This window comes from Phaenicophaeus curvirostris, chromosome 1 (assembly GCF_032191515.1).
Source record: "Phaenicophaeus curvirostris isolate KB17595 chromosome 1, BPBGC_Pcur_1.0, whole genome shotgun sequence".
Lineage (NCBI taxonomy): Eukaryota > Metazoa > Chordata > Aves > Cuculiformes > Cuculidae > Phaenicophaeus > Phaenicophaeus curvirostris.
Window position 1 is genome coordinate 111,709,373 of NC_091392.1, and position 19,554 is coordinate 111,728,926.

The window sequence follows — 19,554 nt, forward strand, 5'->3', positions numbered from 1 at the left end:
AAAAGGAATCGGTAGACAGGCCTTACATAAAGGAAACTGGAGCACACAGAGGTTATGTTTAGCACTCAGACTTCCATTTAAAACACATACTCAACTTATTTTTGTGTATTCATCATAAAGAGACGCTACTATTTAGAAAAAACACCATCTATTTAGGGCAAATTGGACAGAATAACAAGACCCCGAAATAAAGTTTCAATAACTAGACAGCACATGATGCAATGGTTAAAACCAACACAGTAGTCTAGAGTACCAATTCAAAGAACTTAAGGCAATTTCAATTTTTAAGCACTGCACTCATATAATACTATTAAAATCCCAACAGCCAGCACACCAGCACACTAGTGACTCCACATTGAAGCGTGAAAACAATAGGCACCTCTTAAGAACTTATAAAGTTGCTATCAGCTCAGTTGCTACACAAGTACTCCAAAGGCACTCTACTTTGCTAGGAATGCCTCACAGAAACTGGGAGCTGAGGGGATGACAACAACCTGGCTGGCTCTGGGATGAACAAATACAATGCACTTGCATCATGCACTACCATAAAGGGCAAAGAGCAGCACAGCTGACAGGTCACCTGGTATCCAGATGAATTTTTAGCCCAGTCTCTGGTAACAGAGCTGCACAACTCCAGATGAGGGACTGTCATTAACCACTTATAAACTCTCTCCAATCCCTGTATTGCACATGCTGCATTTAAAGGATTCTTTTATGCACCCCAGAGTCAGGAACAGCCACAGCAACTGCAGCACATGAGCACAAACAACAAGCTCTAAAATCCATTTAAAAGCGTAGCAATACTTTACCTGGACAAAGAGTTTCATTGTCCAACATTCCTCCTTCACAGAAACTTTCAAGATCTTCAGGTTTCACTTTGTCCCACGGTATGTAAGTAACACCTAATTCTACATCCCAATACTGCTTGTAATCTGGCTTTATTCCTTTATTCAAAGCCCATGCAATCTTGCAGGGGAAAAAAATTAGATACATTTAGTCAGTAAAATGTTTCCATTTTAATGGATTTAATATTTAGTTCTCACAAAATTGCATTACCATTTGAGGCTAAAATGGAAAAAATAACACTAAATGGAAAAAAAATAGGTTTGTTACAAAACTATGAAATAAAAGTTCTTTTTAGGAAACAGACTTTTTAAAGTAAGCCATTTATTGGTTTGACTCTTGCACACAACTTACAAAAATGCATAAAGGCAGTTTCTTCAAATACTCCCCTTCAAAAGTCACTAAGATTAGCTCTATTTCCCTTCAGAGGGCAGCGTCACACTCCAGTACAATAGTCTACAAAAGGAAGAATTTCACTAAAGAACGAGTTCTTCCTCATTTATCAGTGCTTTCTGCAGGATTTCAGTAAATTATGGGGGTGATGTGACTGAGCTGCCCTGCAGAGAAGAACTTGGGGGTGCTGGTTGATGAGAAGCTCGACATGAGCCAGCAATGCACACTCACAGCCCAGAAGGCCAACTGTGTCCTGGGCTGCATCAAAATAAGGGTGGCCAGCAGGCCAAGGGAGGGGATTCTGCCCCTGTTCCTCTCTTGTTGAGACCTCATCTGGAGTGCTGTGTCCAGTTCTGGAATCCTCAAGATAAAGCGGATACGGAGCTGTTGGAACTGGTCCAGAGGAGGGCTTCAAGAATGATCAGAGGGCTGGAGCACCTCCTGCATGAGGACAGGCTGAGAGAGTTGGGCTTGTTCAGCCTGGAGAAGAGAAGGCTCCAAGGAGATCTTACAGCAACCTTCCAGTACCTGAAAGGGGCCTACAGGAAAGCTGGAGAGGGACTACTCATAAAGGCTTGTGGTGATAGGACAAGGGGGAATGGGTATAAACTGGAGAGGAGCAGATTTAGACTAGACATAAGGAGGAATTTCTTCACGATGAGGGCAGTGAGGCACTGGCACAGCTTGCCCAGGGAAGCTGTGGCTGCCCCATCCCTGGAGGTGTTCAAGGCCAGGATGGATGGGGCCTTGAGCAGCCTGGTCTGGTGGGAGGTGTCCCTGCCCATGGCAGGGGGGTTGTAACTAGATGATCTTTAAGGTCCCTTCCAACTCAAACTATTCTACGATTATCATACATTATTAGACCTAGTTATAAGACAGAGTAACAGCAACAAGACAAAGTTAGTCCTCTGTAATGACTAAAAGGATGCCATTTTTGTGTGTTAAACAGACAATTATTGGCAAACTTCCAAGGAAGCTGGCACAAGTTCCAGTAGTCACATCACAGAACCGGAAGACCATTTATGACTTAAAACGTGGTCCATTCACGTAAATTTACAGCATACCATATCCAGAATACATAGAAGTCTAAAATACCTATAAGTCTACAATAGATGAGTAAGAATTACAGTAATTATAATAAATTTAGAAGAGCATGACATTTTCCAAGAAGTACCTTTATAGATTTCTGATTGACTTTGAAGTTTCCTCGGCTCAGTTTTTGTAGGGCACGGTAAGCATCTTGCCTGTGAACCATTACAATATAGGCACATCCTCTAGGCGGTATCATCTGTTTGTATTTTAAGAAAAAAAAAGTTTGTTAAAGTATGAGCAAAACCAAGCAATGAACGACGTATTCAATTACAGTAAGCTAGAAGAACAGCGCATATATCAAAAAGGACTAGGGAAGTATAACAGAATGATAGTTTAAAAGGTCAAGATAGCCAGTACCTTAAGGAAATACAAATGTCTAGTAAATAAAAAGCATCTTCTTATGCACAAAGTTTTAAATTCTATTCCGTGCGAGAATATGGATGACTGTTGTATATTTAATCTTTAAAATGGTTAAACAGTATTCATGCAAATGCTGTGGTTCGGCAATTAGTTACTTTGTTGGAAGAAACAAGATGCCCTAATACTGCACTTCATTCCATTTATCACAAGCTGCCAGCTGCACCTCTACATTCAGTTTTATCTGTAGTTTTGTAATGATTTTTATTACTTGTAATGCATGAGGAAAAAAAATTATTTTGTTTTACAAAATTTGGGAATAGGAAGAAAATTGCAGTCAATTCTTATTGTTTGCTTCTTTAAATGAAATTATACAGAACAGCTATTGTTTATACATAAAAAATACTTAAATAAAGCAAAGCATAACATGTTTCTCCATGTTTATGCCTAAAATGACAGCAGAGAAACAAGCAAAAGAAAGAAGAACACCAGCTGAGAGTCCTCATTTCTACAATCAAACAAAATGAAGCAGACAAGGAACTCAGCAGCATAGTATGTAATTCTGTACTCATCTCCTCCATAGCCCTTTCTCACTCAATTCTGTCTAAACAAAGCACAACTCTTATGAAAATGGGTTACTCTTCTGTATTACGTCCAAACATCTTTAAATTGCAAGAAATTAAAGCAACTGGCTTCCCGTTTGTCTACAAAGCAGCCAAATGGATTGAGTTTACGCACTGAAAAACACAACTAGACAGGAAATGAGAGCTCTTGACTCTCAAATATATCAAAAACAAAGCTGTCTTAAAATAGTCTGAAAAGACTTTGTAACCAAGGCAGAGTAGCTTACAAGGTACCATTAATACTTACATTTATTGATTCAATTGGGCCAAACTCCTCCAAAAGACTTCCAACATCCTGTTGAGTTGTCCTTTTGTCAAGTTGTCCTACCCAAAGTGTAGTACTACAAACTACAAAGAAATAACACAGACTGTTCTTACTTGGAAATACACATTTCCCTAGCCAGAATGTCAAAATAGTAATTTTAAAATAGTTAGGTTTTTAAATAAAAATCTGTAACCTTTAGGAGCGTTTGACAGAAACCACTTTTTCTTGCCTGCCTGGAGCTGCATTAACAGTTAACCACAGCGACAATCAGTCACTGTTTGAAGGCACTCACTAAGCAGCTCTCTACTTAAAATACTGAAGTGACCTGCAAGTTCTGATGCCTGCGAACTCTGCAAATCGTCACGAAGCGGAAAAATACGCTTTGCTGCTAATAATGATCCATGAAGTATCCCAACACATACACCGAATATCTCACAACAAGGTAATTCACTCTTGTTTAGCATGAAATCCAAACTACGGGCTATCATCTCAAGTTATGTATGGTAGTTACTGGCAAGACGGTAATTAATTATTTATGGTGATACCCACCAATAGCAAGATTTTCCTCCAGAATGTGGTGATAATTCAACTCTGGTAAGCAATCAATCTTTTAACCTCTCTAGCAACCTCTCCAATGCTATTTGTTTCTACAGTAAAGTGAAAAACTATTGGCACAAGCTTTCTCTTTCAGGAAAGAGTAAGTAGCATGTGCTTCTCCGACTTCATGCTCCAGAGTAATAAAATAGCAGTTGAGCTTAAAGTATCACATTTGCCGAAGACTACCACAGCAACATCATCTATGTTTTTGCCATTAAGTGATACAAAACTACAAACGTAAAACCATTATATGACAAATCTAGGACAGGTGTTGGCAAACACACATTTTACACCACTGCCAGCAAGCTTTTAATGAACAGCTACTAAGTTTTTTCAGTTCTTTCAAACTAACAGTACTGTCACTCATAAGATTTTGTCAAGTTAAAACTCTAGTTTTTGTCCCTCTTCTATTATAAAGAACCTTCTCATTTTATCCGATGACTCCAGAAAAGATTCCACAGTCCCTAGGAACATTCTGAAGACAACTACTAGAATATTCAGAAGACAACTATTACATTTTGACTATAAACAAATGCAAAGCCAGGATTACTTCTTAAATCTAACCATTAGCCTGTGTGTTTTCCAAGTCAAAGCTCCCCTCCAGGTCTGAGACACACAGAACACTGCATCATTAGAAAAAATCATAATAATGTGCTCAACTTCTTGCTGCTTAATCTGCTTTACTTACTTCGTATCTCAAAGGAAAGAAAAGAAAAATATAGTGTTTCAGCTTTTTCTTTCCTTATTTTACAGCCAAAACGCTTCTGACTTGTGAGATATTCTAAAAATGCCAAATTCTCTGCTATGAATAAAACAAGTACAAGGATGTGAGGTGAATTTAATTCTTACCAGCTTTACAACAGTTCAGAAAATAAATCTCTAAACAGTTTACTTTTATTCTGTTTGAATGAGTGTTGGAATTTACATCAAATAGCATTAAACCCAAGAAAAAGGAACAAAAAATAATAAAAAACCCAATATACACTGATGTTCTGAGCAGATACATATCAAAGGTTAGTGTTCTCCTCAATGATAAATGAAAAAACAAGTCTAATATTTACAAGAAGTGTATTTCTTTGACATGTACAGTTTTGCTAAAATATCTGCTTGTCACCTTAGTATTCCATTTTAGATAGGCATGTGATCTACTGCAATACCTTCAACTTCACAGAACTCTAAAATTCATAAAGGAAAATATTAGGCACAGACAAAAAAATCCACATATGGAACAGGAAGATGTTGGGACACCTGAAAAACGGTATTACATGAATCTGCAGAGTTACATCAACAAAAAAGAGAAAGAATAAACTTACCACTAACAGTTTCTGACTTGATCTGAGGAAGACCTTTTGACCTGCGTTCTCTCTCTCTCTCACGTTCACGTCTTTCTTGTGACCGAGACTTAGGAGAGTGCCGGCGTCTATCCCTGGACCGAGATCGAGATCGACGATGACGTGACCTTCGAGATCGGGAGCCAGATCTTGAACGTCTCCTTTTAGGTGACCTAATGCAAACCAACAACCATTTACGTTCAATACTTTCAGCAGACAGATAACCATTTCAGGCATCTATTTAAATAAATAGGCAAGAGTTCAGTCAATAAAAAAACAGATAAATTCAAGTTCATTCAGATGCATTTAGAACTAGAATAAATTATTACAGTAGCTTATTAATACACTCCAGCTGAATAGTTGATTCTTTTAAATTACATCACACCCAAGTTCTATACCACTCAAGGTCTAGAAGACAAGAGTAAACCTTCAAAGATATCATGCGAAAGCTGGCAAAGGGAAAGACTCACGACCAAGCAGACAGCTCTGCTTTAATTACTGGAGACAGACTCACTCGTTCATGTGAAATATGTGAAATACGGCCTCTATGACAGGCAAAGTCCCATAGTACGCTGGATCACAGATTTCTTCATAAGAAAAGTGTCTTCAGAGCACAGGCAAAATTAAACTATTGTATTTTGCTTCCCTAAAATTTACTCAGTATTGACAGGCATGGAAGTTACTCTCTAACAATGAGAACTCTATAGATACCCAATTTTCCTTAGAAAGTAGATCACTTTGATGTTCACACGTCTTAAGTTATTACTCTGTTCCTCATTTCCATCACACTGAGGCACATACAACATTTAGCTGTATTTAAACACAACTGCCCTAAGAGGTAAGACATTTAAAGTGTCTCTTTTTTTAGTCTCTTCCAGAAGGGGAGTTCAAAAAAAGCCCTCGACAGTTCTTTTCTTTATGAAGGAATTTGGCTAGCATGGTCCAATCAGAAAATAATACAGAGAAAGTAATTTCTTGCAATTAATCCTTAGGTTAAATTGGAATGGACTCTTGCTAAATGTGTCTTCTGGCATCTAGTCTCAGAATGCAACTTGCACAGCACAGCTGGGCACTTAGAACACACAACCTCAAAGTAAGTATGCTGAAATACAGGTAACGCGACTATGTCCCAAGGCACTGAAAACCTCCAATCGCTCAAGGAATGAGCCTACCTCTCAGCTATTAACTGTCATCTCAGCTAGAAGTTATCACCCCCACAGTGAGCTACAGATAATCAGCATAATTCTCCTAAGTAATTGTACAGAATCACTAAAGCATTTTCAAGTCTTTGGACATGATATACTTGAAGTTCCTTACGTTAAAATCCCATATGTGATATAAAATATACCCCTCCTAAAAGAAATTTCACTATTTACCTTGATGCAGATCTAGATCTTGATTTTCTGCTGTCAGAAACGTGCCGTTTTCCCTCTTGAACAGGAGGCTGCTCCACTTCCATGTCCTAAAATATTAAGTTGACTGGTGTTATGGGTGAGTATCACAAGCATTTTACTTCATTTTACACCTAGACTAAACTACAGAACAGCACTAAAATTACATTGAATATTCACACACATGAAATTTAAATACAATGCAGTTCTCCCCAGAAGCTTCACCAATACTTTGTAGTCACTAATAGGGAGACAGTCCAGTATTAAATGAACTTAATACAACCACAACAAAAACACAGTAAAAATAATTCACACAAACTTCTCATTTTCAATTTGGGAATTGTTGTTTTTCCACATTTTAGTCAATTTCAGCACTGCATATCTCTCCAGAGAATATGATTCTATTCCTTAAAGTCAATGGATCTTGCTCTGTCATCAAAATCATACACAAAGTAAGATCTACTAGAAAACTTTGCTCCAAAATGTTACAGGAAACCATGTTAAGCCATATAAATAAAACAAATTACAATACAATAAATTTGAAGAATTAAGCACTAAGACATGAAAATAATACATAAAACTCAAGAACCTGCTTAAAAAAAAAAAAAATCTTCCTTCCTACCCTAGATCCTCTACAGCTTCTCACTCCAGAACATATTGCATCCTGCCTAAACTTTAAATAGTCTTCATGATGCAACCCTGGCAGGGAACATTCCAAACAAGCAATCCCTCAGAATGGACCAATTCAACAGAATTCAAGACTAAAAATTTAACTACAAAGATATTTCTGAGAACTGTCCTTTTATTCCAAGTGGAAAGCAAGAACATATTTCTACAATCTGTGATATCACATGTCACCTCATAAAGACAGCTTGGTACAATCTTGTTTTTCTCATTTTAGGATTTCCTTTCCTTGGAATGAAAGAGGCAAATACATTCAACTTTTTTGTTGATTTTTTGCTTGCTTGTTTTTCTTTTTTAATACTTGCTATTAAATAGACTTGCTTTTTGATTACTTCTTAATAGCAGACAGTTACTAAAGTAACTATATCCTCCAAAATCTTAGCAACAAGACAGGCGTTTACATACACTTGGATTTTTTTAAGAACTTTTACAGACTTCTGAGTCCATTTCCACTTCATTAGCAACCTACCAGGCTCTTAAAAATTAACTTTTCCAGATAGCTTCTCTCCAGAATGAGATTGCATTGTCACACATCAATGGAACAAAATACTCCTGAAGCGTGATGGGGACAGTAAAGGCAGGATGAGGGGAAGCGAGAAGTGGAAGAACAAAATATAATCAAAAATCTTTCACAAAAGGATGCATAAAGTATACATATGCTGGTTTTCCTGGACTTCCAAAATACCAGATTTGTCACGTAGCACTGCAGCTATCCAACTTTCTCTCAGATGAGCTACCCTCACAGTCATCTCTGTCCACAGTTATCATGGAATCTCCTTTCCTGAACAAACTATACACATTTGAGAAAGACACGTATTAGAGCATTTAAGTTAGTTTGTTTACTGCAAGGGGTCCTCACCTGCTGATGAGGTTTTTGCATGTGTGATTCACTCTGTACTGGAAAAGGAGTTTGAAAAGTTTGCTGCACAGGTGCTGTTGGCGGAATCACAGGCTGAGCCATGGGTGGATACTGTGGGGTTGGCAGGAGACCAAAACCTGGCATTTGCCCATTAGGAGGAAGTGGAACCTTTGGAGAAATAAAAACACAAAAACTTCCAGTTAGGGAAAATAACCCAAACACTAGCTTTCCCAGTTTGCTTAAGTAAAATTGTATCTTTGCTCCCAGGTCAAAATAGAGCAACAGAAGCCCAAGAAAGATGAAGCAGGTTAAGTGTCTATAAAATAAAGTGCATATAAAATAAAAATCTTGTTCTTCAAAGCTTGCCTAGAACAGAGAACTAAAATACATTTCCTGGGAAAACTGGAGGTCTAAGCCACATTCACTCTTCACTAACACCACTTCCTTACTTCTGCACCAAAGACAACAAGATAGAAAACATAACACAAAAGAGGGACAAAGGAAAATGCTGAAGTTACCTGGTGACGCATTGGATCTTGTTGTATTCCCATCATTCGCTGCTGAAAAGGATCCATATTTGGGAGCTGAGGAAATACTGGCTGTTGTATACCTTCTCCTGGAAATCCACTAAAACCAGTAATATTTTGGTGAGAAAAGTCAGCAGACAAACAGATTTTTGCCTTTATTTTACATATTTCTATGTACATTTACACATTCTTGCTTCAAATTTAGAAAGAAAAAGATATCTTTATTATGATCCCATTCCATCTTTAAAAGCAAAAACCAGACCAAGAAAGAGGGGCTTCCTTATCTTTTCTCCACTGTAAAAGTAGTCCTGTAACATTTAAAGAAATGCTACATAAAGGTTCAGGCTTCTCCTTCCCTAATACTTATATATGATCTTGCTGAAGACCTTAGTCTATGGAAATTTGAAGGTTGCCTGCCTTAGGCTATCCTTCTTCCTTTAGAGTTCCTCTTTCGGGAAAAAAAAGTAAACCTTTTTCTCAAGGAAAATAAATGTGCCACACTTTTGCTGTAAAAAAAACTTTAGTTTGGGAGAAATTTAGGCCATCTGAGAAAGTGATACATATATCACATAAAGATTATAGGAATGCCATTCACTTCCTGATTCAACACACAGAATGGACAGTGCTCAGAGAATTAATGAGGTCTGTGCAGTTAACAGGACCTGTTCGTAGGCTGTGGCTTGTGTAAGAAACCAAACAGGGTTGCAGGAAGATAAAGGAATTTCACAGTGATGTGAAATGGAACTTGGCAGCATTTTAAGACATAGGTGCCATACAATTCTTAAGCTATTCTGGACAGATCAGTTTTTCATACAGACTGCTACTGATTTTGTGTGCCCAAAATAAGACTAATCGAATCCAATCTTCAGAGGCGACTTATACAACTATACGGTAATAACGACGAAGGCTGAAAGCCTAGTCCAACAATCTCTAGCTGGGCACACATAAACAGTCCTTATGTTTCACCTACCCCATCTTTCTGTACTCCAGAGTTCCATCTGTATGACAGGGAAAATACTACCAATTTACTTCAAAGGCATTTTAATTATCTAATAGTTGTGGAACATTAAAATGCTCAAGGTGATAAACACAGCAAAAAAGCTAATGACAAAGTCACTGATTCTAGTCTAGGTAGTAGGGTTTGGATGGCGCATACAGAAAATAAGACATCGGGCCACATACTGAACCAGGGAAAAAAAATATTGACTAACCCAGGTATTGAGCACCATCCAGCCTGTGCACTGAATGAGAGAGGGGTCCTGTGGAAAAAACTAGTATGTGACCATGTAATTTAAGACTTCATCATAATGCATATCAAAAGGGAAATAGGAGCCCCAGTTAGTTTGGTGGATGTTTAATGTTTGAGAACATAAAAAGCTGCAAAGCCAATTTTAGTGTTTTAAATTGTTAGAACTACCACAGTGTTTGGAATAGCATCTTTTCCCCAACCAGCAAAGCGATCCAGCTGATTACTAACAATGCCTTGACACCCTGACACACTCAGCTGTGCAATAAAAGCATGGACCTCATCTTGAAACCAAACCTGAGCTTTTCTCTACAGAACACGTTCCTCAACCAACGACGCAACATGCCAAACCTACACCGGTTCAGTAAAGTAAAAAGACAAAAAGAATTCCCACCAGAAGCTGTTATTAACATTTCACTTTGAACTATGACAGCACAGAAGTAGCCTGGAATTTTAATCAGCTTTCTAGATTTTTAGAACAAAGATTTGTTAATATTATTATGACCCCAAACTTACAAAGCTGGCTGAGAGACTGAAGGAGAAGGAGCTGAATCTTCTTTCTTTGAATCTTCTGCTGCTTCTGGTTCATCATCATAGTCAAAGCGATCTAGCAGTTTCTGAAAGAAATTACATTGAGCCAATTATATTTTCTGTATCTTAAACATATGGTAGCCAAAATATCACAGCTATTGAAGTCCTACTACATATCTAACAGCTCTGGAATTAAAAACAAGTTTAGATTGTATAGAATCAGAAACTGTTCAATATCAGCTTTATTCAGCTTCAGAAAAGGCAAAGGCTATAAAAATAGGAAGCCAACCTCCAAACAGAGAGGGGAGAAAAAATTTGCACCATTCTTCTCCTAACAAATAGACGACATTGAGGCATCCATCAAAGTCTGCTGAACAGAAGAAGTTAAATGCAGAGAACAACTACTACTTACTTTGTCAAACGATGTCTTTTGCTCAGTTGGTGGGAAAGCTGCTTTTTGTTCTGGTGCTTGTGCTGCTGTAGTTTTCAACTGAGCAGTAATAGCTTGAACCTGAGCCATCACAGTGTTATCTATGACCGGCGACTGGGGTTTTTGAGGCTGCTGAAAAGTCTGAAGAATTTGCTGAAGCTAAAAAAGCATATATAGTATTAAGTATATATTCTTACATGCACACATAGCACCGAAACAGCTGTAGAATATAAACTTTACATCAAATCAGACTACAGCACAGGAAGAACTCCACCAACAAACCGACTGAACTACGGAGAACTTCCAGCAAGATTAAAAGGCACTTCACAACTTCAGAGGCAAAATTCAGCAGATTCCAAGATTTCAGTATTCAGGCCTTCCAACACTGCAGACGTTTAAGTGGACCAAACAAAATTCAACATTTTGTTTGATATATTCTGCCTGTTCTCAAAACCTTGTAACTGCATCAATTCAGAACTAATTATTTAGGAATATATAACTGCATTTTACTCAAATACCTTAATTAACTGATAAAAGGTCCACAGATCATTCAAATATTAACTTTAACTCTTAAATTTTCCACGGAAGACCTTAGGGAGGCTTTCTGTTTTGCTTCAAATCAAGAATATTACTTCTACCAATTTCCCTCTGTCATTTAACATAAAACCTGAAGTTAGAAGGGAACCAAATATAAATAGGTTACCTGTTGTCCTTGTGTAGTTTGAAACAACTGAGCTACGGCTGCAAAGGCATCAGAACTGGGCAACTGTGGCACAGTGGGTACAGAGTTAGCAGTAACTTGAGGGGGCTCCGAAGGAACCTTTGCTGGAGGGGGCGGCGAGCCTGCATTTCATAGGAATTAAGAAAGCACTGTGTTACTCCAAAACATTCAACTTACGCTTCTGTGCATATATCTACCTCCTCAAAACAAGCGGCGATCTACAATATCGTATTTAACTAAAAAAAGTCCTATCTAAACTACCCCAACTGCATATTCTACGTATTTTGTCTTTTAACCACTCCATACACTGCTCACATCTATATAGTCTATACACTAAGAAAGAAAACAAAGAAAAATGGCCTATTTGAAAACTAGTCTATCATGGCATTTTAGATCCATGTTTATAATTGTACAAGTTTAGGAAAGTTATGAGAAAAACCTATTAGTCCAACAGTGTTAAACAAGGGTATCAATGCACTTAAAATGTTGTTTCTGGCTACAAAGTTCTGGACTCGTTCTGTTGCACGACTACTTCAAGTTAATCATCTAATGGACTTCCTCATAATATTTTCTATTTTCTAGCAGTAACTGAACTTCTGCTGGTATGTCTGGTAATAATTAGAGGTTTCAAAAAATTATTTAACAAGCAACTTCTTTGCTTTGATAAGGTATGTTTACATGTCACTTTGTACAGGCACAAGCCAAACTTCCACCTGATAGATAAATCCTCCTACCATAAAAATAGTTTTTACTAATTCTTCCAGGAAAAGACTCCCACTTCCACTGAGTTTTACCAACACTGAGATCGCATTTTAAGACATGCGATCAGCTTTGTCTTACACATGCAGCTTTCCAATTCTCTTTGTGTTAGATTACAAAGTTGTTTTTTAAATAAACCATTTTGTCAGTACATGAGTAGTAAAACCACTACTCCTACATGCTGTGAGCAAGTAATTACTCTTTAGCAAAGGTATTTTAATGGATTCCTATAAAATTGTACAAGGAGATGCAGGTAAAAAACCCCTCACAGATAGAAATATTTTTTAGTTTGTGACACTAAGTAAATGCTTGCCTCACGATAGCAACTTCTTTAAAGCCACTCATGTGTTTGCAGTTTAAATAACTGCAGTGTTGACACGCAGCAAGCAGAGACAAACATGTTGAATATTTTCCCCAAAGTCAGATGCTACATAGAAATACTGCAAAAAGATACGTGATTGTTTTTAAGTATGAATTAACTCCCAAATTACTTCCTGTACATAATCAGAAGGATATTTGCTTGCCCAAGGGAGAAAATTTGCATTTCTTGCTCTCTTTTTCAGCTAAACAGACTTTGTAGCATTATGAGCTAAACAGATTCTATTTCATATAATGCATTAATATATTTATTATTCATTAGCATATTTATTTCAGGGCCAAATTATCCCCTCTGGTGCATCTGAATAATCTTACTGAAATCAGTAATTCTGTACATGGAGAAGGGATCCAACCTGTTAGCTACCAGTGATGAGACAAAGATGGAAAAATAACGCCACGCTCCATCAGTTTGCACCCAGATGCTAAGCACAAATGCCAAGACATTCCCTCCCCTTGCCCCTGCCATGCCACTAAAATAGGACAGGCTTTCCTGAGCATCGCTGGAGACTATTTCACTTTTGCTATTGCACATCATTATTTTCTTGTCCATCACCACATCTCACTCATCCACTGCATTTTTTGCCAGTCTACTCCAACATACATGAATACAATAAATACAGAGGTTACCAAAGCTTAGTCTGAACTACAGAGTAAAATCTCAAAAGAATGCCCTCTGGAGAAAGAGAATTGTGGATAAGAATTAGTTCTTATCCACAATCTGGTAACCTCACTACCAGCTTTTTATGTGGCATAAAATACGTCGTTGAAAACACCGTAGGCAGACCGCCATTACTTTACTCTTTAGATCAGTGGTTTTCAAGCAGTGTCCTGTGTAAAAGCCTACTGCCAGGCATACATTTATCCTTCAAAATTAGGATTTGAAACACCAGTTAAAATGTTTTAGGGCTGCACATTGAAAGAGACTGACAGCTGCTGTTTTCAGATACTAAGTTGATTCAGAGAGGAAGCTCTTAACACGTAAGATCATACTTTACTTATCTAGACTAACATTAAAAAAATTACATCAGAATTATAAAATTGAGAAACAACAGAAAAATATTTCAAATGAAAAGAAAAAAAATTAAAGATTTTTTTACAGAGGGGACACTGAAGTCATCTGTAAGTAAAGTGCACACGTATTTATGTTCATATGCATGCACATAATATATATGTCAGATATTTTGCAAGTAAGTGTTGTTATCATTCCGATAATTTCTGAAGTACAGTATCAGCATTTATTTAGAATGAGTTCAGCTGCTCCACATAATTGTTACAACAAAGCTAAGTTTATTAACATGCTGCTATTGGAATTAATAGTAGGTGTTTGGAAGTGAAAGCAAATAAGCTATTACCATTCACCCTCCTGAAAGAAAGAAGTTATAAAGTCATTCATACCTTCATTATTAGTAGCATTTTCTGTCATTGGTGCAGTGGCACTAGTCCCTGCTGCCATATCCAGAAGAGGTTGAATTATTTCAATTTTAAATACCCCATTTTTCTGCCAAAGGTTCAGGACACGGACTATTTTACTCTGTTGAAATAGAAGTAAGCATCAATGCTAAATACTTTCTTAATTCATAAACTCCAAATTTATCCACCACACACTGAGAAGAAAGGTTTGAACATTATAGGAGTTCAACACACAACACACCTATTTAACAAGCCTTACATTGTCACATAGGTCAGCAAAACCTTTCAAAGTGGTTTAAGACAAAAACTGTCAACTTACGTTGCTATCTGCTTTAATAAAAAACAGCTTGTGCAATCTTTCTAAAACTGTTCTGCCCAGTCAGAAAAAGCCAGGTTTGACATACAACAGAGGAAGTCACCATCAGCCCCACCATTTCTACACTGACAGTCATAAAGAGGTGAAACAAATAACAAATGCAAGAAGACACAGAAAATGAGCTGGAAAGCTCTAATGAAGAGAGGGGCAATTAGACCACAAAACACTAGAACAAAGCTTTAGAGTCATAGAATGGTTTCAGTTGGAAAAGACCTTTAAGATAATCAAGTCCAACCATTGATCCAGCCCTGGCTAATTTTGCCACTAGACTATGTCCACAAGTACAATCACCTGAGGAACTTGAAAGTGTATGTCTATGGGACCTGATGAGATGCATCCCAGAGGCCTGAGGGAATTGGCTAATGTGGTTGCCAAGCCACTCTCCACGATATTTGAAAAGTCATAGCAATCAGGAGAAGTCCCTGTTGACTCTAAAAAGGGGAATGTCATGCCCATATTTAAAAAGGGTAGAAAAGACGACCCTGAGAACTACCAACCTGTCAGCCTCACTTCAGTGCCTGGGAAGATCAGGGAACAGATTCTCCTAGAAGTTATGCTAAAGCACTTGGAGGACATGGAGGTGACTAATGGCTGCCAGCATGGCTTCACTAGGGGCAAATCCTGTATGACCAACTTAGTGGCTTTCTGTGATGTGTTAACTGCAGCAGCGGACACGGGTAAACCGACAGATGTCATCTATCTAGACTTCTGTAAAGCCTCTGACATGGTCCCTCACAAAATCTTCCCCTCTAAATTGGAGAGATATGGATTTGATGGGTGGATGGTACAGTGGGTAAGAAACTGGTTGTGTGGTAGTATTCAAAGAGTAGTGGTCAATGGCTGAAAGTCCAGATGGAGATCTGTGACAAGTAGTGCCCCTCATGGGTCCGTACTGGGACAGGTGCTGTTTAAAATCTTCATCAGTGATACTGACAGTGAGATTGAGTGCACCCTTGGCAAGTCTGCAGATAACACCAAGCTGAGTGGTGTAGCTGCCACACCAGAAGGACAGAACGTGATCCAGAGGGACCCGGACAAGCTGGAGAAGTGGGTCTGTGAGAACCTCATGAGGTTCAACAAGGCCAAATGCATGGTCTGATACCTAGGTCGGGGCAATCCCCAATTTCAGTACACGATGGGGGATGATGTGATTGAGAGCTGCCCTGCAGAGAAGGACTTGGGGGTGCTGGTCGATGAGAAGCTCGACATGAGCCAGCAATGTGCACTCACAGCCCAGAAGGCCAACCGTGTCCTGGGCTGCATCAAAATAAGGGTGGCCAGCAGGGCGAGGGAGGGTATTCTGCCCCTCTGTTCCTCTCTTGTGAGACCTCATCTGGAGTACTGTGTCCAATTCTGGAATCCTCAAAATAACCAGGATATGGAGCTGCTAAAACAGGTCCAGAGGAGAGCTACAAGAATGATCAGAGGGCTGGAGCACTTCTTCTATGAGAACAGGCTGGGAGAGTTGGGCTTGTTCAGCCTGGAGAAGAGAAGGCTCCAAGGAGATTTTATAGTGACCTTCCAGTACCTGAAAGGGGCCTACAGGAAAGCTGGAGAGGGACTATTCATAAAGGCTTGTGGTGATAGGACGAGGAGGAATGGGTATAAACTGGAGAGGGGCAGATTGAGACTAGACATAAGGAAAAATTTCTTCACCATGAAGGCAGTGAGGCTCTGGCACAGGTTGCCCAGGGAAGCTGTGGCTGCCCCATCCCTGGGGGTGTTCAAGGCCAGGTTGGATTTGAGCTCTGAGCAGCCTGGTCTGGTAGGAGGTGTCCCTGCCCATGGCATGGGGGTTGTAACTAGATGATCTTTAATTTCCCTTCCAACCCTAACTCTTCTATGATTCTATCATCTACTGGTCTTCTAAACACCTCCAGGGATGGTGACTCAACCACATCCCTGAGCAGCCTATTCCAATAACCGACAACTCTTTCAGTGAAGAAACTCCTCTTAATACCCAACCTAAATCTCCCCTGGCACATCTTGAGGCCATTTCCCCGCGTCCTGTCACTAGCCACTTTAAAGCTGGAAGATCTGTTTGCTTGAACTTCTTTCTACTAACCCAACCAATCCTATGCTGACATAAGAAAGCTCATCTCCTTTATTATTAAAAAGACCAGGAAAGCAAGTGGAAAGCATTCTAACTGATCACTGCAGAAAGATTAAATTAGAACCTCTGATTGTCAGCTGTCATTTTAAGCACATTTCTTTTTTTCACATTAAGAACAATGAAATTTTCAGGAGCAAGCTGGAAATTAGTCTTTCATTCTTTAGCACAGTACTAAACAATAATATCTAACAAGACGTGCTGCTTCAGTTGGAACATGCAAGCAGGTAAGTCAGAATTCATATTATATTGAAGTAGCTGTCCATCTGACTTGCACATGAAAATGTTTTAAGTACTTTTTACTTCTGCTGTAGCTAAGAATGAATCAATTCTCTTCCTTCATGTCTCAAGATTACAGTTACATACAGTTACATACAGTTACATACAGTCATGCAAATCCACCTATAATTCCGTAAGCTAAGTGATTAAATTATTTCATGAAACTTTTTCTACAATATGATCAATTAAAGAGAAATCTGAAATGGCTATTTTTGAGTAAGATTTTGGACTCAAAACCAGCTAAGTTTAAAACAGCAGCATTTTTTGACTTTGTGTATTCTATCTTTTCAGAAGACTTGAAAATAATATGAAGGCCAAAAAATGAATAAATTTAATAGTCTTGCTTTCAGCCACATATTACTCTTACAGAAAGGCTGACAAAAAAAAAAGTATAATTCTCTTTGGATATCAACCATGGTTGTTGTGTATCTGCAGATCGATTTTTTTGTTTAGGTACTGAAATTCATTAAAGCAAGCATGTTATAAATAGTATTACTCCCCTAGCGGAAAGCACTGTAATTATTTTAGCAGCGAGGTATCAGGTAGTTCCATAAAGGAGATGGATAGTCTTAATTCATTTATACAAACAAAATCATAACAACAAAGACAGAAAGAAGAGACTGCTGTATTTTACTAGGGTATTAACCCAGAAGCTTCAGAATATGAGATTTGAGGCCTAAAGGCCTAAGGTTCCACATTAGAAAACTACTGAGCATCAAAGCCTTTCGAAAGCTTAATTAGAAAGTTAGGGGGAAAGTCAAATAGATAGAGTTATTTTGCTCTTATAGCACTACAATTAAGAAAAAGAGCAGGTAAGCAACCTGGCAACTTCCAAAACACACTTATCTTGGGAGCCTTTCAAAAATGTTCTGACATAGGGCATAAAAGCCATCTTCTGGACGGCATCATTCAGGACACTTTCTGAGCCTCTGTTCTATCAGCAGGTACAGCAAAACTAAGAAAACTAAGACTTTAAACCAAGGTCTTGACAACGCAAAACAGGAATTAGATTCTTGACTATGTGATATGTAAAGACTGAAGAAATAGATATGATGATACTCTTACAAAATATTTGGGAGCAGAACGTTCACTGACTACCCCACCAGACCCTCTCCTAGAGACCCTTTTTTTGTGAGAGACACCACCTTCCATACTAAGCTTTCCTGAAGGAGCCTCAGGAAGAAAGTTTTGGCATAGTCACTCACACTGCTGAAGTATCTGTGCAGGCAAAACAGAATTGGTGAAGTGTTGTGGTTTGAGCTAAATTAGAGTGAGTTTCTGTGACTAACTCAGTTGCTCTAAGTAATTTCACTCTCTGAAAGCCAACTGCATGTTTCTGAGCCAGTGTTCTTCTCTAAAAGTAATAATGCAAGGCACTGGTGTGCAAAAAGGACAATGCTTATACTTATATTAACCAAGGCCATTCTTGAGCTGGCAAAAAAGGGCCACACCTGCAAGGAGGGGCAAATAGGGCAGGTGACCCTAAACTGACCAACAGAGCTTTCCATTTCATATACGTCATACTCGGTATGAAAGTGAGAGATCACAAGGGTCTCCTCCTCTTCTGCAACAGACGATGTCCAGTGAGGACCTTGTCTGTCTGATTGCTCCTGATCCATATGTTCCTGAATCCAGTTCCTGAGCTCAGCTCCCTCCTACCATGAACCCATTCCCTCGTGTCTACTCTACAGTATTTGTGGTGACTTACAGACATTGAGGGGTGGGAGCGCAATCTCATATATTTGTACATATTTTATTACTTTCCGTTTATTTTCATTATCATCATTATTACATTAAAGCAGTAGTTTGTTTCCAACCTACAAGTTTTTTTCCTCTCATTTCTCTCCCCCCTTTCCCTTGAGGGTGGGAGGGAGAGGGATTTGGGAGCCCAACTGCATGGTTTTAGCTGCTGAAATTTAGCCAGGTCAGGGCTAAACTGTGACACGAAGTTAGGCAAAATAAATACTTTAACTAGAGTTTTTATTTAACTATCACATTTGACAATCTTTCTTAGCATGTTTTACCATTTCATATAACAACATTCACTACTGCAGCTGTAGAGAATCACCAAAGTAACTTTCACATAAGTGGAAACACCAAGGTAGCACTGTTCACAACTACATTTGAGAATTTGTAATTATACCTTGTCTTCAGATGGACAGAGATACAAATACTGGAATGTGGCAGTAATATTTTTAGAGAATCTTGGCCCAAAAACATCTTTGTCTGTTCCAAACTGGTGACGGGACTGACGAACAATAGAGTCAATAACGTACAATCCAGGGACTTTATATTCCGGTTTGCACTGAAAACAAAAATAATTTTCCATTATGCAGTGACACTAATAAGGTA

General features: G+C 38.5%; 1 protein-coding gene across 4 annotated transcripts in view; it reads right to left on the reverse strand.

Moving 5' to 3' along the window:
• SCAF4 (SR-related CTD associated factor 4) overlaps positions 1 to 19,554 on the reverse strand; it is a 50,749-nt gene that overhangs the window by 17,009 nt on the left and 14,186 nt on the right. Inside the window, exons 4-16 of one of the 4 annotated variants that reach the window (XM_069871055.1) lie at positions 19,346 to 19,507; positions 14,423 to 14,558; positions 11,873 to 12,012; positions 11,152 to 11,328; positions 10,725 to 10,825; positions 10,174 to 10,221; positions 8,954 to 9,062; positions 8,436 to 8,603; positions 6,878 to 6,963; positions 5,484 to 5,674; positions 3,556 to 3,656; positions 2,411 to 2,524; positions 810 to 966 (exon numbers count right to left, since the gene is read on the reverse strand). In XM_069871055.1, the coding sequence (XP_069727156.1) occupies positions 810 to 966; positions 2,411 to 2,524; positions 3,556 to 3,656; positions 5,484 to 5,674; positions 6,878 to 6,963; positions 8,436 to 8,603; positions 8,954 to 9,062; positions 10,174 to 10,221; positions 10,725 to 10,825; positions 11,152 to 11,328; positions 11,873 to 12,012; positions 14,423 to 14,558; positions 19,346 to 19,507 (1,690 nt within the window). Of the gene's footprint in view, positions 1 to 809; positions 967 to 2,410; positions 2,525 to 3,555; positions 3,657 to 5,483; positions 5,675 to 6,877; positions 6,964 to 8,435; positions 8,604 to 8,953; positions 9,063 to 10,173; positions 10,222 to 10,724; positions 10,826 to 11,144; positions 11,329 to 11,872; positions 12,013 to 14,422; positions 14,559 to 19,345; positions 19,508 to 19,554 lie in introns of all 4 variants that reach the window. The other 3 variants (XM_069871028.1, XM_069871044.1, XM_069871037.1) reach the window with 3 other exon arrangements.